General features: G+C 39.5%; 1 protein-coding gene and 1 pseudogene across 3 annotated transcripts in view; both read right to left on the bottom strand.

The window, feature by feature from the left end:
- MED14 (mediator complex subunit 14) overlaps positions 1-21,312 on the bottom strand; it is an 81,396-nt gene extending 60,084 nt beyond the window's left edge. For both annotated transcript variants that reach the window (XM_080910968.1, XM_080910969.1), the window contains exons 1-10: positions 20,790-21,312; positions 17,990-18,016; positions 15,893-15,998; positions 10,154-10,327; positions 9,415-9,544; positions 8,852-8,980; positions 8,500-8,607; positions 7,447-7,579; positions 6,545-6,695; positions 5,505-5,616 (exon numbers count right to left, since the gene is read on the bottom strand). In XM_080910968.1, the coding sequence (XP_080767094.1) occupies positions 5,505-5,616; positions 6,545-6,695; positions 7,447-7,579; positions 8,500-8,607; positions 8,852-8,980; positions 9,415-9,544; positions 10,154-10,327; positions 15,893-15,998; positions 17,990-18,016; positions 20,790-21,022 (1,303 nt within the window). In that variant the 5' untranslated portion in view covers positions 21,023-21,312. The remainder of the gene's footprint in view (positions 1-5,504; positions 5,617-6,544; positions 6,696-7,446; positions 7,580-8,499; positions 8,608-8,851; positions 8,981-9,414; positions 9,545-10,153; positions 10,328-15,892; positions 15,999-17,989; positions 18,017-20,789) is intronic.
- LOC308415746 (Y-box-binding protein 1-like) lies at positions 14,455-15,420 on the bottom strand (annotated as a pseudogene). The gene has a single exon. The product of its transcript is annotated as a Y-box-binding protein 1-like (transcript).
- Positions 21,313-24,638: the final 3,326 nt, after the last annotated feature.

Genomic DNA, 24,638 nt, shown 5'->3' with positions numbered 1-24,638 from the left:
GAAAGAAATATCCCATACAGATGCATAAAGAACCATGAAAAAAAAAGCAACATAGCATATGCAAAATATCCTAATTCTTCAACCAACAAATCCAAAGATACTAAGGTAGTTACAATACTGGAGAAAGGATTTCTACCAGTAAAAATATTTTCAGAAAATAACAAACAGATGAATTAAGTAAGAAAGTCAATTATGGATCCAGATTTCAAAGACCTGAAATATAGACATGAAACTAGCAATACTAATAAAAAAAAGTTCAGGGAAAAAAGAGAGACTTTGAGAGTAGGGGAGGGGAGGAGAGAAATGCTTGTAATGAAAAACTAAATAAATCGAATGGAGACCATAGTGGAAAGTTTCAGTAATACACTGAAATCAAGAAGCTGGAGACGATCCAGTGGTTAAGGGCACTTGTTGCTTCTTGTAGAGGAAGCAGTTCAATTGCTGCACCTCCTACCCCCAAACTGGAAAACCACTTACTCCAAATTCAGGCTGTACTTTTATTACCATGTTAATTCATTTAAAAATCTAAAACTTAATATTGCCCTGTTTTCCAAATAAAGGGTGAAAATAGGAAAAAGAATCCACAGAATGAAAGATAAAGATGACTGAGTTTTTAAAAGCACTTCGAGGTTCTGTGTCCTTTGTAAACTTTAAATCCCTACCCTACTATAACTTTCTCTGTAGTTCCAAATGCATTGTCAATGTTTCAAGTCAGTTACAATGCTCTGCAATCCACTCTGAACACAAGAAAAGCACTAGAATTTCTGTTGTGTTTAGCATCCTCATAAGACAACTGTACATATCAAATTCCAATATTATCAAAAACATGAAAGAAATGCACACTGAAATGTTATGACAGGGCTAGTAAATGACTGCAGGTAAAAGGCCTGAGGACCCGAGTTCAATCCCTAGGACTCACAGGGTAGAAGAAAACTGGCTTTTTTAAGCTGTCATCTGACTTTCACAAGCCTCACCATCCCATGCACATGAAAAAAAATACACACACGCACACACACACACACACACACACACACACATACTGGGGTAGGGAGCATTAATCACTGCCAAATTATACTGGAGCTTTAAAAAAGAACACAAACACCCGTCAAACTATTCCACAAAAATAGAAGGGGAGAGGCTTTCCATTAAGTCAGTATTACCCTGATACCAAGACCAAACAGGGATGAACACATACCATTTTTTTTTTTCTGATGAACATGAGTGCAAAAATTCTCAATGAAATACCTGCAAATCAAACTTAGTAACACAAAAAATTATATGTGATTCCAGGACCTTCAGTGATCAAGATCCTCTCTTTCACCTCAAGCCTAACCAGAAATTGACCTGCCTACACAGAGTAGCCTGTTTCAGGCAGGAGTCTTGAGCAGCTGCTAGGAAGCCTGTTCAGTTATGAAGTCTCTGAAAATTCCTGTTTTGAAATACCTTTCTACATGGAGAGAGCGTCTACAAAACAGTCAAGAATCAGGCTACAGGATAACAGCTCTGTGCAACTATTCATTTCAGTCTCTCTACTTGAGCCCTCCAGGTAATACAAGGTGTGGGCTCCAACCAACACAGAGATGGTCTGACCCAAAATACAGCTACTTCTTGCAAGACACATGAGAAGACACATGAAGTCATTTAAAAGTGAAGGATCCTGTGCCTTTTTGGCCAGCTCAGTATAGTGCCCATGGCTACTTATTTTTAACCAGAAAGATTTAAATTAGATCTATAGGTTATATGGTTATCTAAAATGTTTATCTTCAAAAAAGCCTCTTTCAAGAAGAGACTTTTTCTTCTAGCTTTCACGAAAACCCATGGAGATGTTACAAGCATCTGTCATTTGTTGTTTGTGGTACTGGAGATCCAACTCATAAAACTACATGTTATAAACTAAATTTATGTAGGGATACTTTCCTCTACAACACTGGAAAATGTCATGTTTTTGTATAGTCCTTTAGGCATATATACATGTTTTAAATCTTTTCTGAGAATTGTACCTCCAGCCTGGGTCTCAGGAGAGATGTTTTCATAGTTAAAGGAACTAACCACAAGATCAAGGCAAGCTTAACTACACAGTACAACAGTCTGTGCTGCAGAGCAAGAACTTGTATCTATCAAACATTCAACCCACACACTAAAAGGTGGAATAACATGCTCACACACACTTCATCAGTAGAACTAATTTTGGAAGGTGGTTATATCACTGAAAATGGTCTAAGTTTCAATGTGATCCCACTAAAAATTACAAAGTCATTCTTCACAGAATTATAATAAATAAGTATAAAATCTATTCAGAAGCAAAAAAGCAAACAGCGAAATCAATCCTGAACTGCACATGATCCCAACACTCAGGAATCTGAGACAAGAGAACTGCCTCAAGTTCAAAGCTAGCCTGAAATACATAGCAAGTACCAGACCAACAAGGATTACAGAGAGGCCCTGTCTCAAAACAAAACACAACGGATGAAGAGTGGAAAGAGATGGCTTAGTTTGTAAAGTACCTGTCTTAGAAATACAAGGACCAGAGTCTGACTTCCAAAACCCAAATAAGAAGCTGAGTATTGTAGTGAATCCCTGGGATTCATTTTAGTCTATATCTGTCAGTGTGAGATCTTGACTCAAAAACTAAAGTAAGGTAGGGGTGCGTGTGCACCTTTAATCCCAGTACTTGGGAGGCAGAGGTCAGCCTGGTCCACAGAGCAAGTTCCAGGACAGCAGGGGAAGGTACACAGAGAAACCCTGTCTTAAAAAAAAGTAACAACAACAAAACCGTACAGTAAAATAGCATTCCTAAAGAACAAGCGCCAAACTGTCCCATGGCTGGCACTCCCCAACACACAATCAAGCTTAAAGACATCACAAAGCCTGCTTTCAAACTATAAAACTAAACTGTAGTAATTCTGTAGTAAAAAAAAAATGTATCATGGTACTGTCACAAAACAGACCTGTGGACCAATGGAATAAAATATAAACCCAGTAAACTACACTTGCCTGATTTTTAATGAAGGAGCCAAAAACACATACTAGGGGGGTGGGCGGACTTCAACAAAATGGTGCTGGAAAATTTAACATCTGTTTATAAAAAGAATGAAACTAGATCTCCATATCAGGTCTCTAAGACTTCAGTTCAAAATGTTTTAAAAACCTAAGTCTTATAAGATTTGAAACTTTAAAACTGCAAAAATACAGAAAAAATATTTTATTATGCAATGGAGTCCAGTAGATTAGGAAATGATAGCAAGAATGGACAAATAGGATTATGTGGAATTAAAAAACTTCTATACACAGTAAACAATTACCAAGGTAAAGAGATACTGCTATAGAACAAAATCTCTCAGACACTGAGTCACCAAGCAGGCAGCATACACAGGCTGGTCCAAGGACCCGACACACATACAGCAGAGGACTGCCTGGTCTGGCCTCAGTGAGAGAAGATGCACCTAAACCTCCAGAGACTTGGAGCCCTAGGGAGTGGGAGATCTGGTGGGGTATGAGGGTGGGGTGGGGAGGACATCTTCTTGGAGACCAGGAGAGTAACGACTGCACTATAAAAAAAAGAAAATAACTGTTGCCAGCTATATATATCTGGAAAGGATATTAGTATCTAGAATCTATAAAAAAAACACTCAAAAAATTAAATACAGAAAAATCATCCAAATGATAAATGAACAAATGAACTGGACAGTTTTCAAAAGAAGTAAGGGCCAATGAGTATGTGAAATGTTCAACATCCTTGGCTCTTAATAAATGCAAATACACTGAGATTCTATTTCAATATAATTAAAATGTCTACTGCAAAGCATCAAACAAAAGAGGCTGGCAATGATGGGACTATAAATTAACTATCTACGGGGAAGAACAGTATGCAACATTTAGCTTCTTTATAAAAAACTAAAAGTATTTTGTGACGCAACTACATCAGTACTAGGTAGGAGCCTAAGACAGCTTGCCACAAATACACATGCATATGCACGTTGACTACAGCACTATTCACTATAACCAAGACTGAAAATCAGCCTAGATGCCCATCATCAGATCAGTGTATTTCAATGTGTGAGAATACATGTGCAATAGAATTTTCATTCAGCTATAAGAAGTATGGCATTTTCAGAAAAATGGATGGAACTAGAGAACAACATGTTAACCAAAATAAGCCAGACTTAGAAAGACAAGTATGTTTTCTTTGAACCAAATATAATATATAGAAGGCATATAATATATAGAAAGAGATATTTAACAATATATACAAGACATGAAAGCAGAAGGGGGGCTATTTGAGGGGGAAAAGGAAGCCATCAGAGAGGGGAAAAGAGGACAAGAGGTAGTAATAATAAGAATGAATCTGAGCAAAGCACGACATGCACATTTGTCACCATGAAATCATACTGATATGAAGGGTGCATGTATGTTGTTGTAGCGCTTGAAGAGAGGAGGCACTGACCCAGGATTGCTACAAGTTCACAGCCAGTCTGGTCTACAAAGTTAGTGAAGGAAGGGAATATTTATAGATTATGTGATATTACAGTAACTATAAATTATGCAAAGATCAAGTAAGTAATTAGTATAGCCATCCCCTTAAATATTTATGTGTTGAGAACAATGAAAAAATTCATTTTAGCTATTTTAAAACACAGTACACTGTTATTAGTGTGTCTACTATTTAACAGAACACCGCAACATTCTTGAATATGTACTGTCAATTTTCTCAAAATTATCTTTGCTCCAGGCATAGTTTTATCTTTTTATCAAAATGACCTTAAGTCACTTTTCTATAGGTGTAATGGAGTAATCTAGGCTCTTTTCTTCCCAACTACTAGTTTCTACTTTCATTTCACTATGAAATTTGAATGCAAGATAATTATCATCAAAACCAATTGAAGGAGCTGGATATCTTGGTCCATGCCTGTTATCTTGGCCAATGAGGAACTGTAGTAGCAAGAGCACAAGTTTAAGGCAGCCTGGGTTATATAGTGATACCCTGTTTCCAGGGGAGGAGGGAAAGGATGGGATAGAGGTAAGGATAGTAAATGAAGAAGCACATGAAATAATAGAAATTTGCTTTCTAAAGATCATAATAGACCAGATAAGTAATTAAACCTGGAACACTTACATATCATATGAATTACAATACTTACTCTTTACTCACAGTTAAAATGCATTTACAATTTTTTTCTAAAACTGAAACCGGGGATTCTGTGTCACTCAGCCATATTTTATAAATACATTAAAAAAGCATTTACAGTACTACTTTGTCAAAAGAAACACTAAATTATGAATCACATTAAAATGTTTCTATTTCAGTTAAGTATAAATTTGAGGAGAGACAACATGAAAACAGTTTAAAAATTAAGACAAGCTAAGAGAGAGATAGAGAATCAGGACAAACTTAGAGGATATTAGTTTAAATGCAACTAATGTCCAGCACCTCAACATAACCATACATCATATGAGGAAAACCCTTAAATAAAAGAAAACTAAGAGTATCAATTGAAAACACCTACAGTTTTCGTTAGCGTTGAAGCTTCTAAGAATGCCCTTCAGTTCCTGCAGCTTCTGGTGGGCTCTTGCATGTACACTGTCAATCAGTAGCTTTTCTATTGATAAGTGGTCAATCTGCATAAACAGCAACAATAAAATCCAACATACAATTAAAATATTTTGACTATAAATGTGTGAATGAACATAACTATGCCTTAAGATACTTCTTTTCAGTATCGAAGATTACCCAGGATAAGCAAATTTAGATAAAGTAAAAATATAAGTTAATGATGCTGAGCTCTTAATTATTTTAATTACATTTAACTATAATTATTTTAAATATACTGGAAGCTTCCAAACTAAAATTAATTTTTGCTAAATATAGGAGACTAAAGAAGTTCAGTTGGTTGAGTGTTCAGCATGCAGAAGCTATGGATTTGATCCCCTAGCACATTGAAAACTGTGTGGTGGTCCACGACTATAATCCCAGCACTCAGGAGGTACAGGCAGGACGATCAGAAAGTCAAGGTCATCCTCAGATACACTGAGGCCAGCTGGGTGACATGAGAGATCCTTCCTTATACTTGGGAGGCAAAGGCAGGCATCTCCATCTACATGAGTTGAGGCCATCCTGGTCTACACAGCAAGCAACAGCTACACTGTGAAATCCTTCCTCAAAACAACAACAAAGTATTTTGATAAATGAAAATTTAGAGTTTATATACATATCAGTAGTCACAGTTCTCAGATGCCAGACCTTAAAAACAAAATAGTCTGATTTAAACTATGAAACTTAAACTAGGCTAGGGGCATAATTCAGCATGTGTATGCTTAGATGCAACCTATAGCATTCTCCTGTAAACTAAAACCAAAGATATTAAAATTTACATTATATAGTATCAGATGTGTAAAAAACCAAAAACAAATACAGAAGTATAACAAATTTCACACAGTGTCTTAGAAATGACTACATATCTTGAAGAATTTGTGCTAAAAGGTTTATATGTGCTAAATTATATTTATTTAATCAAATCAATATTAAAATACACTGAGAACCCTTTACCTTCATGGCTCTTTCTACTAATTTAGAATCAGAAGCTGGCAAAGGAGGATCATGAAAAATCTGTAAAGGCTTGGAGACATCATTCTCATCGATTTTAATTGTAACTTTGTGAACAGATGCTGTGCCTGTTTTTCTCCCTAGAACCTGTTGACTGAAAGGGGGCAGGGGGAGAATGACATATAAACACAGCTTTTTATCGTTTACATTCAAATAGAAACATGCATCATGCTACCGAGTCAGAACCTTGACCACAGCAGGCCCTCAGCGTTTGTACAGGGAATACATCAACACCGAGAAGACGTTCCATAATCTGATTCAGCATTTGCTCTATTGCATTTTAGAAATAGATACTGAATTTAAAAATAAAATACATCCACTCACGGAAAAAGAAAAAAATCTGGAAACAAAAACTGTCTTATAAGTATTTGCCCCTGATTTATCCACAGAAAATCAGAACGCAGTCAATTTCAAACAGGAATTAAAAACGATAAATTGCTTCATAGCAATTTTCTCCAAATCAGTTTTCAAAGTTACAATTTAAAACAGGAAACTGTGATAAGCAAGTATATTTTAAAAAGTGATACTCAACACTCTTATCCTTTGGGGACTAGGGATATAGCTCCATTGGCAGAGTGCTGACTTTGTATAAGGCCCTAGATTGAACACCAGCACCACCCAAAACCCAATCTTATGGACATAGTTTTATGAACAAGCTGGCATGCGCCCAGAGTAAGCTAATGGATGTCTGGTGTGGTCTACATGATAGTGAGACTTTACCAAATTAAAGCACATAACTATGGGCACATAGCTATTCATACGTAATAAACCAGTTGTACAAGGGAAAGAAACAAAAAGACAAAATACACTTATCACAATGACCTACCAGAACCAAGTTTACTTACTTCCAAACTGAGAGAGAGAGGCACTTCCCAGCATGGTATCTTTCCACCTGTACAAGGTCTCCCCACCTCTCTCGGATTAACATTAGCGTCTGAGAATGTAATACTTCTAATTGAAGCGATAAGCAGAAACAATCTGATTTAGCTTGTTAAGCAAAATATAGCATGTTACTCAAGCAGCTAATAAGCACAGGTAAACATCATCTAACAAGGGCTCTATTCCGAAAAAGCTAGCTATGGAGAAATTTTCTAGAATCATCTTTGTCTAATGGTTTTCTGAATTATATTCTCAAATGGCTCATTATAAGAAGTAGTAGAATATGTGGCATAATTTTAGAAAAAGGACTGATAATTTTGGCTTAAATAAACAAAACTAAGGTCTAAGCTTGCCCCTTAATTGATCATTGTTTAAAAAATACAAATTGGGGCTGGAGAGATGGCTCAGCAGTTACGAGCACTGACTGATCTTCCAGGTCCTGAGTTCAATTCCCAGCAACCACATGGTGGCTCACAACCATCTGTAATGGGATCTGATGCCCTCTTCTGGTGTGTCTGAAGACAGATAGAGTGTACTTATATAATAAATAAATAAATCTTTAAAAAAATAAAAGAAAACACAAATTGAGCAAACATAAAATTTTCAGATCAAAATGGTACCTTTTTGAGACAGGTCCTCATAATGTACAACAGCCTGACTTTGAACTAGTTACATAGCCCAAGATGGCCTCAAAGTCAAATCCTGCTACCTCCCTTCTCAGGTTCCAGGATTACAGGCATGTACCACCTTGCCGAGCAAACAGTGCTATTTCTAAGTAACCCTTTTAAAGAGTTTCCTGCAAAGCAGTGGTAAGATTTGAAATCTATCTTATAGATGTTAATCTATTAACCTATCTTATTAATGTTCACACAATGGCTGGCTCTCCATGTCTACTTATACCCGAAAAAGGGAGGATGTGGGAAGGAGAGACCAGAGTACACAAAGGATAAACAGAAATGTAGAAGAAAGCAGGAGACACAAAATCCTTACAGTACACATCTCAAATATCAGAAGGATACGTAGGCAGTTGTACATGTCCTGAAGAGGTTTCTCATCAGCAAAGAGCCTAGACTGGACCAGCTGATGGATAAAGTCGATTTGCATGCTATGAACCAAAGCTCGCCCATCTTCCATTGGCAGAAAAAAAGGGGGAGTTAAATTAGAAAAGTCAGCATTAAATCATTAACTGAGAAAGTGTACACTAAAAAAAAATTTAATTTACAAAAAAGAACAGATTATTCTGAGAAAACTATAAGTTATACACTGAAAATTCTTCCATATTGCTTCAAATTATAGAAGTGCTGCACATATTTTTCCACAAGAATACTTCAATAATATAAGAATGTCAAAACAATTACTATGATGATTTACCTCCTGTTTCCTTATCCTCAACTAGAATTTCAAGCTTGAGAAGACGCCATGGAACTTCTGGGTCATCACCCATCACTGTCAATGTTGCTTCAAATTCTCCTTCAACTCGAAACTTCACACGGCCATTTGCTTTTTTAGAAGAGGAAAAGGTATATATTGCTTTAAAACAGTAAGCTTCTGGCTAACCTCCAAGTTCCAGTCTCTTAAGTGTTGAATCAAGTCAGTGGTTCAAACAGAGAGAGAGCACCAATGTCCTGGTCATTAAGAAACCAAAGGCAACTCTTCCTACATTATGAATAAACACCAGAGCATATCCTCCAGGCTCAACTTTGGAACCTCTTTTCTCTTCTAGTCTCAGGTAATCCCACACATTTCCCCCCAGTGCAAAGACTACCACATTATTTTTAGGTACCAAAAAGAGAAAAATTATGGCTGGCAAATCATAGGCTCAACCACCACAAAAAACAAAACTTCATTTACTTGTTCTCTGAACAAAACCTAAAAGGTCACTTAAGTCTTACAAAAAAACAAAACAAAACAAAACAACAACCTCAGGTACATACCCACTGTAAGATTTGCTAGCTGTGGAGGAAGATCTGTCGTTACAAGCCTATGTCTAAGAATCTGATTAAGCTGATGAAGTGTGGCTTGTTTCTCAACTTTGGTAATTGGGTCTGGAGGAATAATTTTGTCCTACAAAAAAATAAAAGAAAAATATAAAAGATGTAAATGTTTACCAGCACCTGATTGTACTTTGTGTACCTATTACAATACTCATTTCTGCTGTCTACATCAAATAATAGTGACTATACATTTGAGAGTGAATAACTCTCAGCTGCCTTGCTAAAACCAAGTTCTTCATCGTGCTCCATTTATGATACTAAGTTAGTATCACTAGATGACTTCCTCTATTTCCTAAATTTATACAATACAATAGCAACAACTCATTCAATTACCATAATGCATTTTACGTACTTCCAAAATACCACTACTGTGGAGTCATGTTCACATCTGAAATACACACTAAATTAGATTTGCACATTTACTCACTCCCAACAATGACAGGGAAAGGGAAGGAAATGAGAGAAATGGAGAAAAAAAAGAAAAAGGCAAAGAGGAAATAAAGATTCCCCTGTTCAACTGGTCCCATTTATTTCAAACTATCACACTTTTACTTGTATAGAAAAAAAAATACATTAACTACTTGTTTAAAAAAAAATAAAAGAAAAAAAGGTTTTTCCTATACTATGTAATCCAAACCCAAAGCCTATAACATTTCTGAGTACAGGGGCAAGCACTTACCCTGATGCAGGTTGGAAGTCGTGGATAAGAGCCAGTAGTCAGTACATCTATGGCATATGGGATAGCAAAACTAGGCAGGCGTGCATGGACCAGAGCATCTCTAGCTAAGGAGGCCAAGCGGTCAGCGGTATCCACAAATAAGATGGCTTGCTGATCTAAGAAGCTTGAGATCATCTTTAAAGCAAAGGGTAAATATATCACTTGCCAAAGCAAACTTGAAGAGAAATTAATATAGGTAGTTTCTTATTGGATGAAATTTCTATTTGTATTTGATATTAAAAATAGTTTTCTCTCATTTCTCCACTGTTGACATCACACATACATAACGAGTAAAAATTATTCTGACAGACTTCTAGTGTTGGATAGCAATGAAGTTAAAACCAAAGACTCCTAGACTGTCTTGATCTAAATTTTAACTCTGTAATTTACTAGCTCTGTCCACTTGGGCAAGTAAGTTAACCTTTCTATGCCTAAGGTTTTCTTCTTGAGACAGTTTCTCTGTGCAGCCCTGGTTGCCCTGGAACTCTGTAGACGAGACTGGCCTCAAACTCAGACTGGCCTGCCACTTCCTCCCAAATGCTGGGATTAAAGGAATGTATCACCACTTCTCATGGACGTCTCAGGTTTTCAACAGTAAAATGAAGATAATGATTCCCAACCTAATGAAGCTGTTCTGAGGATAAGTATTACATACCTAACCTTCATAACGGTGCCTAGAACACAGGAAACTACACATTGCCCAGTATGAGATCCAGGCCAACTATCTGCCCTATCAGTTTTCTAGTCAGTTCAGTAGTAGAGCCATCACAGGGCTGAAAACTACCTCCTTCAAACCTTTAGTTTGTTTTACATCAATATCTAACTTTTCTTTCTTTTCTAACTTTATGTCCTTCTGGCGAACAATCTGCAACCAGTCTCTCAGAATTAATACAAGAGGGCATCATTCATTGACAGTGATCTTTTTTACAGTTCCAGTTCCACAGCTGTTTTACTGTCTACAGAACCAGATAGTTGTTATCACCTTAGAAAGGATAAAATGGATTCACAGGTGAAGACCTTTTCCCAAAGAAATATGGCTTATTAATTAGAAAAGCTAGAACCAGAAAATAGGTTTTCGTCTCTTAGTTTTAAACCAGGTCGGTGTATATCTTGGAATGTTGCCTTTTTATAATTGATACAATGTTCTATCGATGTCACCAACTCTAATTTATTTGTATCCATTATACTGCCAAAACAGTCTCAACTGCTGCACTGGTTTTAACTCTGATTTAGGCTATTTCAAAAATCTTGTCACTCAGGTGAAAATTTTTTTGGGACCAAGTTAAGAAAAAAGAAAACGAGATCTCCTTCTGGAAGGAAGGGAGATAAACTGAGTTATCAGTTTACCCAGCCTGCACTATTCCATCTGAATAATGAAACATACTCAAAATACACTAACCTCAGTAAATTGAATATTGCTTATTGTACAAAAGTTTGCAAAGTTTAATTTCCCAATCACATATATAAACAATAGAAACTTTTATCCTTTAAGTGATTTCTTTTTAAATGCCTAATTATTTATTTGTGCACGGGTGTACTGTCTGCATGTATGTCTATGTACCATGTGTATATATGATGCCCAAAGAGGTTAAAAAAAAAAAAAAAAACGGGGCTGGAGATGGCTCAGAGGTTAAGAGCACTGACTGCTCTTCCAGAGGCCCTGAGTTCAATTCCCAGCAACCACATGGTGGCTCACAATTCTCTGTAATAGAATCCAATCCCCTTTTCTGGCGTGCCTTAAGACAATGACAGTGCACTTACATAAAACAAATAAATAAATATTTTTTAAAAATTAGAGTGCATTAGATTCCCTGGAATTGGAGTTACAGGTAGCTACCCTGTGGTTGCTGGGAATCAAGCCGGGTCCTCTGAAAGAGCAGCTAATGCTCTTAACCACTGAGTGAGTCATCTATCAGAGCAACCTCACACCTTGAGGGAAATTTAGCATATCATACAAAACACACTACCTCAAAAACTGAGTGTGGTGGTGGTACACATCTATAATCCTAACACTCAATAAACTAAGAGGACTAATAGTTTAAGGCCAACCTAAGCCAAATATGCTTTTGATCAATATTTGATCAATAGAAGGGTATATTGACTTACTCAGAGACAGCTGTGTCAAAACACTCTGATCAAAAGCAACTTAGAGGAAAGGATTTGTGCAGCTCACACTTCCACATCTTAATTCATCATTAAAGGGGGGCAGGACAGGAACAAGCAGAAACCACAACAACATCCTGCTTGCTGGCTCACTTACTAGTTTATGTTCAGCTAGCTTTTGTATATAGCCCAACACTTGCATTTTTCTTATACTACACAGGGAAGATCACCCTCAGCGGACTGGGCTTCCCATATCAATCAGCAATCAAGAAAATGCTTCAAATATATAACCCGAAGTCTATCTGATCAAGGCAATTATTCAACTGGGGTAGTGAGTTTTCTCTTGCCAGGTTACTTTAGTTTGTGTCAAATTGACAATAAAAATCAACAGGATATGATTCAAAAAGCAAATCTATATTTTAGAATTTTCCAAAGTCCAACTTTATGATCTTTCTCCTCCTTTCAGTTGGCAACTTTCACAAAAGTTTAGGCAATCTAGTGGAATAGGCTAAACAGAGACTAAAGCAGGCTAAAACTGAGGTGAAATGTCAGAGAAACCACTTCAGCTGTGCTGTACATTTTTTTTTTTTTTTTTTTTTGTAGAGTGGGACTTTTGTGAAATAAGAACCCTCACCAGCTTACAAATAAAAAATTCTCCATTTTCAGTTTACCAGAGTATTAAATATTCTGATACCATCATGCCTTAGCTGTTCTCCCCCCCCCCCCTTTTGGTTTTTCAAGACAGGGTTTCTTTGTGCAGACCTGACTATTCTGGAACTCAGCCTGTGGACCAAGCTGGTCTCGAACTCACAGAGATCCACCTGCTCTTGCTTCCCAAGTGCTGGGATTAAAGGTGTGCACCACCATTGCCCTGCTGATTTTTATTTAAGAAGCCTAATAAACTACCAAGAACTTTTGAAGCTCTCAAAGTCAATCTAGCCAGGTCTAACTTGTTAATCTGCTTTAATCTATGAGAACTAGGAACCTTTTAAAAATGTCATTACATAAAAGAATGAAAAGGGAAAAGAAAAGTGAGAATCGTTGTCAAGCTAGTGTATCTTTGTACTTCCTTACCATTCACAAAAGGTAACAGCAGCTAGAAATATAGTTGGTCCTGTAGAGCTGAGCCTAAAAATGGAACCTCAATGAAAGCAGGGAAATGCTGTCTTCATTTCAGGACTTCATTCACTATTTAATGCCCTTTCTGGTACGACCTCTTTAGGAGTGATTGAAGTAAAACAAGAGCCAGTGTTCCTCAACTGTGAACACCAAATCATCCTCCCCAAATTCTCACAGTAAACTCACTCAAGGCCCCTAGGTGATCATTCTTATGTTAAAATTTGGCTAGTTTGTGTTACTATTGTTGTGTGGAAATAAAGAAATCTTTTTAAAAATTGCTTTGTTGCTATTTCCTAATTGTGATTTTGCTACTGTTATAAATTGTAATATAAATATTTTTGGAGATACAAGTTTGTAAAAGGGGTCTTTAACGCACAAGTTGAGAACCACTGTTCTAAAGAATCATACAATTTTGAAGCTAACCATTTCTCCCCTTTTAGTTCCTCCAATGTTATAGCTAAAGTCTCCTAATGTAAATTCTTCCACATATCTCCTCCTCTTCCTTTTGGTCAAGTGTCCATATACAAATACTAGCCTTCCACAGATACACATTTATGCATTATCATAAAAGAACATGATTACTGACATTGGTAATAAAATTGAAATTAACATAAGTTGCATTTCTTTTTTATTATTTAAGACCTTTATTAACAGGTGCTTGCAGTTTGTTGACTTTTTTGAAAAAAATCAAGTTGTAAACTTTATTACAAATTAAAAATGAAGTTCTTAAAAATCTCAACTTGACTAGATATGAAACAATTTAAAAACCATTAAAGGTGTATTAAGAAAAACCAGATCTTTTTTTTTTCTTAAAAAACATTTGTCATAACGAAAAAGAGCCATCTTTAGGTAAAAATAATAAAAACCCCATGCTGCATAGTTAATGCAGATAGTTCTAGTGTATCTGGTCAACGGGCAAAAAGCAAGCACTTAAGGTCTTCAGCTAAAATCTTTGTTCATTTCTTATTGCTGGAATTTCATATTCATTTCTTCTTGTTGGATGACCAAACCGGATGATGGTAGAGAGGGTAAGCCGGCATTTACTCAGCCCCGCCCTGCTCAGCCTCGGGAGCGGACGAATTCTCCGCTGGTGGATCGGCTACTTTTGTCTCTTTGCCATCTTGTGGTTTAGGGTTCTCTGGGCGACTGCATCGGTAGTTGAAGTTGCAGTGATACCGCCATTGAGGTGGCTGCTGACCTTGCGTCTCATCTCCTTGATTTTCTTCGTCCTCTTCATTGCCATCCTCTCTAGGCTGTCTTTGGCGAGGAGGGCCCCTGCGGAATCGTGGTCTGTAACCCTGTCCATCTTCTGTCTCACTGGTCTACCTTGCTCTCCTGCACCCTGGTTGTCAGCTCCCTCCATCACTTCTCCTTGCACAGGGGGGTCGGAATACTGTGGTCGACGCGCATAGGGTCTCCGCATGTACTAAGGTGGGAACCTCCACCTGCAATAGGGCCAGCGTTGTTGGGCATGGCCTTCAGGAGCACTTTCCGACCCCAAGTTCTTTTCCCCACTCTCACTATTCTGGTAATTTGGCTGGTAATTGCATGGAGGAGCCCTACGACTTGGATAGCGTCTGTAATGGTTACGGTCTGCTGCGTATTTACTGCCTTGAACTGGAACTCTACCGGGGCCTGTAACATTTGCTGCCTCCGCACCCTTTTCTCCTTCACCAACATCAAACTCCACAGTCTCTCCATCGCCTACACTACTAAGGTACTTCCTGGGGTTATTCTTCTTTATGGCAGTCTGGTGTACAAACACATCTTCCTTGGTGTCATTCCTGTTGATGAAACCATTATCCGTTCCTTACATTGAACCATTTTACTGTTCCCAAAACCTTCGTTGCGATGACCTTCTTGTCCGCGCCGGCGGGCGCCGCCGAGGTGAGGCCGCCCGGGCCGCCACCAGCCGCGCTGCTGCCCGTGGAGCCGGGCTTGGTGTCCGCGGCGCTGAGGGCGGCGGGGGCGGCGGGCAGCTGCTGGGTCTCGGCCTCGCTGCTCATGATTTCCGTGATGGAGACTGGGGACAGCGGCGATGGCTGCGGCTCCTCCAGGGTGTGATGGTGACTAGGCCGGCGGTGGCGGTAGGGCTCTCTGGGGTCCGCTCTCTGCTCCCGCTAACGATCAAACTATGCATTTCTTTTTTTTAATCAATTCGTTTATGAGTACACTGTTGCTGTCTTCAGAGACACCAGAAGGGGGCATCAGAACTCATTACTGATGGTTGTGAGCCACCATGTTGATTGCTGAGAATTAACTACAGAGCCATCTCTCTAGCCCAAAGTTAAATTTCTAAATTATGCATATAACATTTAAAGGCATTTGTTTTGAGACAGCATCTTGCCATGTAGTAGTCTCTAACCTTGTAGACCTAACCATGTAGACCTCATGAGCATAGTTACACAGACTGCATGTTTTATTATGTCCAGTTCTCAAAATTATTCTAATCAAAGTAAAATCAAAAGTTTAACTCACCGCACACTTTTCTACTTTGCCAGCATCATTGGCCCATTTTACTAAAGCTAATAATCGAACGAAGAGTTGACGTGTCCGGCTAGCAAACTGCACAATTTCTATTTTCCTACAAAAAATAAAACAATTCTCATCTGAACCAGCACATTATTTTTCACAATTTGTTTCATCTGAATAAAAAAAACCAATTTGTTCACATGCACAAAATTAACCTAAAATATTTACATAAATATTAATTTCATCTCATTTTATGTCTTTCTCATACCTTTATCACAGAGCAATGCATCCAACAGTTTTTCCACAATAAATTACAATTTAAAATTAATTTTTATTATAATAAATAATTCTTAAAATATACTAAATCTATGGATATGTGGTAGTAGAAGTTAGGAGATATAAAGTATAAACCTCATAACTGAAGTTATTGGTAATTAGTTACCATTTTGGTTCGAGGAGTTGAAATATATTCTTTACCAAACTTTGAATTGTCCTTTATTTAAAATCAAGGGTTATTTCCCAACTTATAATAGCATAACAAACAAAAACTCTGATGAATTTCTATGACAAAGTTGAATATATTACCTTACCCAAATTAAAAGCAGGATACTGATTGGTAAAAGGTAGGTCTGTCCATATCTATTTTTATACCGTATTCATTTCTATGCTTTTTCACCCAGCAATCGCCAATATTTATCATCTCATAAAGCTTTAAGCGCATCATTAAAAATTCTCTACCCTCTATTTATTAACTAGATTTTTTTACTTCACTACCACCACAACTGACAATCATAACTCTCATGGTTCAAGACACTGGAAAAAATTTCAACATGCCAGGACTAATTAGTAACAAGACCCAGAATAATACTAACCTACCACCAAATGAAGTCGAAGCTATGTATTAACTTAATGTGACTTTTCAATAACCTACACATCCAACCAACATCTCTCCATCTTACTAATAATATCACCATGATGCTATGCACCCACATAGTTTTTTGCAGAAGTCTATTGCTGACTGAATAAATTAAAGTCAAGCTGCTATTGAGAGTATGATAAGATCACACACAACCTAATTAAAGAAAACAAGAAAGGAGACCAAGTGTTAAAAATACATTAAGATCTGAGAGGTCTGGGGTTATAGCTCAAGATTGTAAGGCACCACACACAAATACACAACAACCTGGACACCACCAACCTCAGGGCCCTCTCTTAGCACACAGCAAGATTTGTCTGATATTTTTTCCCTATCAGAAAGATGTCCTTCTCTGTAAACTACTCTAATGTGGTTTTCTGACACCATACTGTTTCACTGATAGTGTGCATGAGTCAGTTCTTCAAAAGCCCAGCGTTCCACAACAGGCAGAACAAACCTAGCTTGTTCCTTTCTTTTAAAACTGACCAGTCAAGTGACAAACCAGGTTAAGTTTCAATTGTGTCTTCCAGCTCTATCTTTTCGATTCCTTTCTAAGTCTACAAATAAGGCATTTGGTGGTGGTAATGGAGAGGTAGCCAGGAATGAATACTACAAACCTTCCTAGTGATTTGGTCCTAAAATCCAAAACCAAGGAACATAGAGATAGGATCAAAGATATTACCAACTTAGCCTTATAGTATCCATTTAAATCCCAATAACATGATCTCCTTAAATCTTGTTCCTGTGGCCTATAAAAACATAATAGTGTTAATTTTAAGCCCCAAGCTTAAATTGGATCAAAAAAATGTCAATTATAAAATAGCAATAGCAGAAGACTAAAGTCAATGTGTGCTAAAAGGATCTAACAGCATCATTACTACAACTGGTAAATTAACAGCCAGCTGCCCAAAGCCAGTCAACTCAACGTCCATCACAGTCTATGCAGTTACACTTTCCTGTTCCTCCCAAAGACTTGCCTGATCAGCCATCAATGAAGGGTTATAGAAAGGTTCTACATCCAAGTACCAAGAACACAAAAACTGCATTCCCTGGTGCTTCCAACAAAATACACAGTCCCAAGTTTCTTTGGACCTAGGTTCCTCTATCACCAATAAATAGCATCATATTCATGCTCGCAGAGTGAAAAAAAATCAATAAGACAGACTTAAGTTTTTTTTTATACTCACCTTTCCACATCAGATTTCCTTGGCAATCTAAGAGGAAGGGGAAAAGTTGATTAAATATATGCATGCCTTCTCAAAATGTGATAATGGCCTTTACTCTAATTATATTTGGTATCTTCATGTTTCAGAAAAATTGAGCAAACAGTAACCACAGGCTCAGGTGGCTGCTAACACTTTGCACTGACAAGTTAGCAACAATATGGCTATAAAGTAAAAACTGAAAAAGCAACATTTCTTTCCATTCAAAATGCTTTGGAAGATACTGTGTGAATCTTACAGTTTAAAAGCTCCAGTCCTGTGCCCCGCACTCAGGAGTCAGAGGCAGGACAATCTATTTCAGTTTAAGGCCAACCTGAGCTACAGAAGAGCAAGACTATCTCAAAATCAAGTCATCTTAGTTGACAAATAATTGGAAAGGGTTTTGTTGTTTTAAGTGTAAAGAATAGCACTTGCTTTTCCCTTAATTTCTGGAAAAAGAGCAAAGACATTATCCAATTGTAAACTGTGAGAAGAAAGATCAAGAAACATCAAGAAGGTTAGGGTAGTTAGATGGAACAGAATAAGACTATTAGCACATGAATTAAAGAGGTAAAGTATGGAAGGCACAGTTCTCAGGGCCTTAAAGGTAAAAAAACTAAATAGTCCTGGTTGATACAGCAAAGTCCATATATAGGCTTGATGCTTTATTTTTTAAATGTGTGGTGCTGGAGAGCTGGAGCCAGGACCTAGCAAGTGCTCTACCACTATATTCCCTACCCAATGTGTATTACTGTTACTATTGAAACATACCAGGCAACTCAAGCTAACATCAAACTTTCTGGGTTGCCTACAGGCTGTTTTTTAATTTCTAATGCTCCTGCCGTGACCTCTGAAGTGCTATGGCTACAGGGTATACACTATATGTATAACATTTTCACCTATGTTCAAAGGTATCCCGGTTTACACCACAAGTTTTATGGTCACTCTAATAGAGAAGCGGTGCTAAAAACTTTCTTCTGTGTATTTTATTATTGCTTAGTTTGTGTACGTGTTTTTTTTTTTTCCTGGACTGGGGTGGTGGTGGTTGGTCTGAGACAAGGTCTTACTGTGTAGATCTCAATGTCCTAGAATTGACTATATAGACAAGGCTAGCCTCAAACTTAAGACTAGCATGTACTTGGGGCCTCCGCAGGGATTGAAGCAATCTTTTTTGAAATAGAATCCCTTTGTAGTTTGATTCTGGCCTAAAGCTTGTGATTCTCTTGCTTTAGCTTCCCAAACACTGAAGCCACAAATCTTATCTATCTCACTCAACACAGCTCCTAGATTAGATACTGAGTTGTATGGATTTGAACACAGAATGTGGAATTCAGCTGTGGTCTGTGCTTGGGATATGTTTAGGGATCATACAAATGGTGGTGGACTAAAACTATATTATTATACATTAATAAAACAAATCCCTCTCCATAAACTAAGTCCTAAAATTAAAAATAGAACGGAATTCAATAAATTTCTCCAAATTCTTTACAGAACACCAATCACACGATCCATGATCACAGTCTTTTTATCACAGTTATGCACAGGACATACATTAAGCTTTCTCTTGAATTCTTATGAACACATGTAATATACATATATTACTACAAGAACTGCTAAGCTTGAAAATCTTCTCTCAGTCTGAAGCCGTTGCGGGTGGGGGCGCACACACACCTGTAATCTAGCTCTCAGTAGATTCGTGCGTTTAAAAAAATCTCAGCCAGGTGTAAGTGGCCCATACTTGTAATCCCAACACTAAAGAGGCTGAGCCTAAACTGAAGGTTAGAGGCCAGCCTGACGGAACAAGAAAACCCCGTCTCAACAGTAATGATAATAGCAGTAATGTCAGCTCTTTTGACAAGGTTAAGCTTTGTCTCACTCAACAAGATACAGTACATAAAAACTGAAAGGAAACGTTTTACAAGAGTAAATGAAACCGTCCCCAATTCTTTTAGTCATGAGTAAACAAAATACTTAGCTCGCCAGTAACAAAGTATCCCAAGATACATCCTAGCATCTGTATACTAACGTATTTCCCTGGAAACCTGACTGAGCCTAACAATAGGTAAAAAGTGAAAACTTCTATGAACCTCAGCTAGAAGATGCAAAAGAGTTCCAAAATTTCCAAATATCATTTATTCGCACACAGAACCATCGGTGTAATAGGCTTGTACTCTGAACGCATTAACACCCTAATCACGCCCCAAGGCATTTCATAGGTAACTAGATGACTGAAAACTGAAGGCTGATTAGAAAAAAGTATTCTACTTTCATTACATTCATAAAGAGTTAGCATGTTGCAAATGTCACAGAAAGACTCAGAATTCACAATGCAATTGTTTTAAATAGAATCTACCTCCTGCGTTCAAAGAGAAACAATTGCATCCTTCATTTAAAACATATTGTCAAAAGGCTGTAAAACAGTTCCCTTCTTTGAAAATCCCATCCAGCCCTAATTCTACGTAGTCCCCAATGCTTACTCTTCCACTCAGGTTTTTAAAAGGATTCCACATAGAAATCAATATCGTTCTGTTGGGAACTCAAGACAAAAATCCCAAAGACAATCTTCAGCGCTAGTGTTAACACGCGAAACTACCAGTCTGCGTGCTTTCATTGTCAACCAGACCCCTAACAGCTACCTCCTCCCTGAACCCAGAACCTAAACCCCATGAATTTCAAAATTCTCTGCTCAGCAGCCTAGCTCAGTAAAAGGCAAGCATAAGCCTCTATGGAAGGCGGGAAGGGCAAGTGGGGAGCCGGGAAGCAGGCATGGGTTCGCAGCACTTACAAGTCCGTCAACACCATAAGCTCCGAGTAGGCCCGGTGCAGCAGAAATTCGATGAGCGTGCTAAGCCGGTATCCGGGACTAGCCGCAGCCGCAGCTGCCGCCGCTACGGCGGCTCCGGGCGGCGGGGGAGCCGGGGCAGACGCGGAGCCACTGCTGCTGCCTCCGCCGCCACCGCTGCCACCGCCGCCGCCAGGAGGGATCAGCTGGTGGTTCTCCAGCTGCACTGGGGCCATGGCGGCGCACAGCCCGGCTCGGGGCAACCGCCTGAGATGCGGCCCTGGAGCCTCCTCCCGGGCTCGGTGACCGCACCGAGGCGGGCGCAGGCAGTGTGGCCGCCGCCTAGCGCCAGGCCGCCTCTGAACAGGAAGCCGAGCCCTGGCTGCGGAGGCCCGCCCCCATGTAGGGCCGGGCCGGCCGGCCGCGGGGAGGCGAGCGCTGGGCGGGAGGGCAGAGAGGCGGGCCGGCCGCCACTCAAGGGGGAAGCTTCCGCGACTGCTCAGCGGCCACCGGGCCGGCAGGCTGCGGCGTCCATGTTGCTGGGCCGAGAGCGGAAGTCGCCGGACAGAGCGGAAGGGGAACCCGCGGGAGGCCCTATCCAAAGGCAACCTGCGACCGTTCCCCGCACAGTGCTGTTCTGGGGGGGCAGGAGGACGGGGTGCGTGGGAGCGGGGCGGGGCCGGGCGGCGCGTGGGCGGGAAAGCGGAAAAGGGGGGAGCACGCGGCCCCGGAAACCGCGCCGCCAGTCCAGCAGCCGCGTCACAGTAACGTCAGCAGTCCCTAAGAGCTCCTTTTCCCCGCCTAGGCGACTGCAGCGGGACGGTGAACGGAGGAGGCTTGGCGGAGAAGCCGCCCGTCTCCCCTCTTGGGGCCCCAAAAGGCGGCCTTCGGTGACCGCGCGCTCCGCCCATAAGCGACTCTGGTGCTACGTGTGGGAGATAACGTTGCAGTCTTTTTATCTTCTTTTTTTTCCTTTTTGTCAATTGTGGGACAGGAGCAAAGGCACAATAACGTCATTTGAATGCGGTCTTCTGTGTGCTGCGCCTGTGCTGTCACCCAAAGCTCATCATTGAAACACATGTCCTTAAATCCTTTGCTGCTACTCTTGGCTTTTGTCCAGGCCCTTGCAGTAGCCGCCCTGTCCTGCCTGGGTTTTCATCTTTCCCTACCGCCTCTTTCTCCAAAAACCCACACGTTTTGTCTGTTTTCTAATCTTGGCTTCCGTTCGAAATCAACTGAAAGCCTTTAAAAATGTCTATGGGTTCCATCCACCTCCATAGATTCAGAAGCAATTGGTCTTTGGTGATGTCTGGGCTTCGAGAATTTTTTTTTTGTGTGTTTATTTTTGCTTTTTGTTTAGTAGCCTAGCTATTCTCACGCACAACTCACGGAGAAATTCCCTGATAAAAGCGTCTATTTTTGTGACCCTACCTAAGCATCGTTTTACAGCTTCATCTCTCGCAGGTGTAACAGATGCTCATGCTGATCCTAAGGTTAGACAATTCTCTTTGTTCTCCGCTTGTACAATTGCAGTGCTCTTGATAATTGGTCTCACTGTGTTGTCCGGGCTGGCCTTTTTGGCTCTTGAGCTCAAAGCAGATGGGATCACAAGCTCCTGCACCACCTCATCTATTTTTCAGATTGATAAGTCATGTACTTATGGGATACAGTGTTAAATTGCATATATTAATGGAATACAGTACCTGAGGACACTCCCGAATGAACAAATCAGACTCATTAACTTTGATCATCTCTTATACTTTATTTTGTGCTGACAGCTAACATACCACCACCTCCTGCCACACCCCTCTGCCTTTTAGCAGGACTAAAAATGGAACCCAACCCAATCCTTGCCTATAGTAGCAAACATTCTGCCATTATATCCCCAGCTATTTCTTGTTTAGTTAGGTCCTCCTTAAAAGACATAGGCTTAGCTGGGACTTGTTATGTAAATTAGACTGATAACTTGTGATCCCTGGCCTCTGTCTCCCAAGTAGCCGGGGTTATAGGTGCACACCCCATGTCTACTAAATCCCACTTAGATATAGAGGTTGTTATTCTGTAACTGAAATATTAACTAACATTACCGCCTAACACATTGCCACCTAACTGATACATTGTATCTTTTGAGTAACATTTCCCTTTTCTTTGCCTTCAGCCTCTGATAAAAATTATTCGCTGTTGCTTTAATGAATCAGACTTGTTAAGATTCCATTTAAAGTGAGAAGAGAGACTGGCTTTGTGTGCCTGTCTTCTTTGACTATATATAATGTCCTCTTGGTCCATCCATGTTGTTGCAGGTGACATTTCATTGTGTATGATATACAGTGCACGTGTCCAAAGTCTCAGAGTATAACTCAGACTGACTTTAAGCTAAATTCCTCCTGCCTCACTCCTGAAGGCTAGGACACTGTGCATGAGACAGACACATTTTTTATGGGTGTGTTGGGGATCAACCACGGGACCTCGGGAGTGCTCTCTGTGCCATCATTCTCTGCCACATCTTTTCTAGCCATTTGATGTCTCTCCATTGATAAACAAAGGTTATTTCTGTATCTTGGCTAGTATGGGTGATGCTGCATTTGTCCTGTGTACTGCTGTAACTGAAACACTTTGGACTTAGAGCCAGGAAGACCAGGAGTTTCAGATGTCCTCAACGTCCTAACAAGTTCAAGGCCAATGTGTGAGACCCTTTCTCAAATATAAAAAGTATTAGCCTGCTGGTGGTGGCACACATCTTTAATCCCAAACTTGGGAGGCAGAGGCAGAGGTTCAAGTCAGCCTGATCTACAGTGAGTTCCAGGACAACTTAAAGAGAACCCTGTCTCAAAAAGAAAAAAGGGACAGTAGTGTGGGTATCTCTGTGGCATAGTAGTTTTATTTCCTTTTAATGTATACCCAGAAATTTGAATTATTGGATCATTTAGTAATCTCTTTAGTAAATTTAGGTTCTTCATGCTCTTTTCCAAAATGTCTATAGGAATTTTGAATTCTCACCAAAAGTACACAAGGGTTCTTTTTGCTCATCATCTTCATCAGTTGTATCTTTTTTGTTCATGACCATTCTGGAAGATTGTATTAGGGTTCTCTAGAGTCACAGAACTTATGGAATGCCTTTATATATTAGGAGGATTTATTGTAATGACTTATAGTCTGCAGTACAAGTAATTCAACAACAGGCAGCTGAGAATGGGAAGTTCAAGAATCTAGTAATTGCTCAGTCTCAAGAGCCTAAGGTGTTTCAGCTGGCCTTCTGTATAAACTGGAATCCCGAAGAAGTAGGTTCCAACAGCTGTGCTGGCAAGTAAGTGCAAGCAAGGGAATGAGAGAATTCCTCCATTGTCCTTTTGTAGGTCTCCAGAAGGAGGTGTGGCCCAGATTTAAGGTGTGTGCTACCACACCTGGTTTGGGAACTTGCTCTGGCCCAAGCTGGCCTTGAACTCAGAGATCTGCTTGCCTCGGTCTCCTAGGATTGAAGGTGTGTACTATCTTGCCTGGACCTAAACTTTTCAAGACCACTATGCCTCAAATTCTGGATCAAAAGCATGTGTTAGCCCATGTCACGATCTGGGTCAGAAGCCTGTGTCTTCCAGCCTCAAGATCTGGGTCCCAGGTTCTGAATTGTAATTGATTCCAGATATAGTCAAGCTGACAACCCAGATGCCCGTCACACTGATGTAAGATCATATCTTTTACATTTTCACGGGGAACAGATAAATTAGTGTCAGCTAAAATCAGACCATTTCTTTTCCAGTTTTAACTTGTCTTATTGAAAGTAGTTTCTCTCTTTTGAAAACAATATTGACTTCAGTTAAGACATTCTGGCTCTTATATACAAAAGATGGTTGGATA

The sequence above is a fragment of the Micromys minutus genome, assembly GCF_963924665.1.
Source record: "Micromys minutus genome assembly, chromosome: X".
NCBI lineage: Eukaryota > Metazoa > Chordata > Mammalia > Rodentia > Muridae > Micromys > Micromys minutus.
Note: the sequence above shows the minus strand (reverse complement) of the source record. Positions and strands in the feature narration are given on the sequence as shown.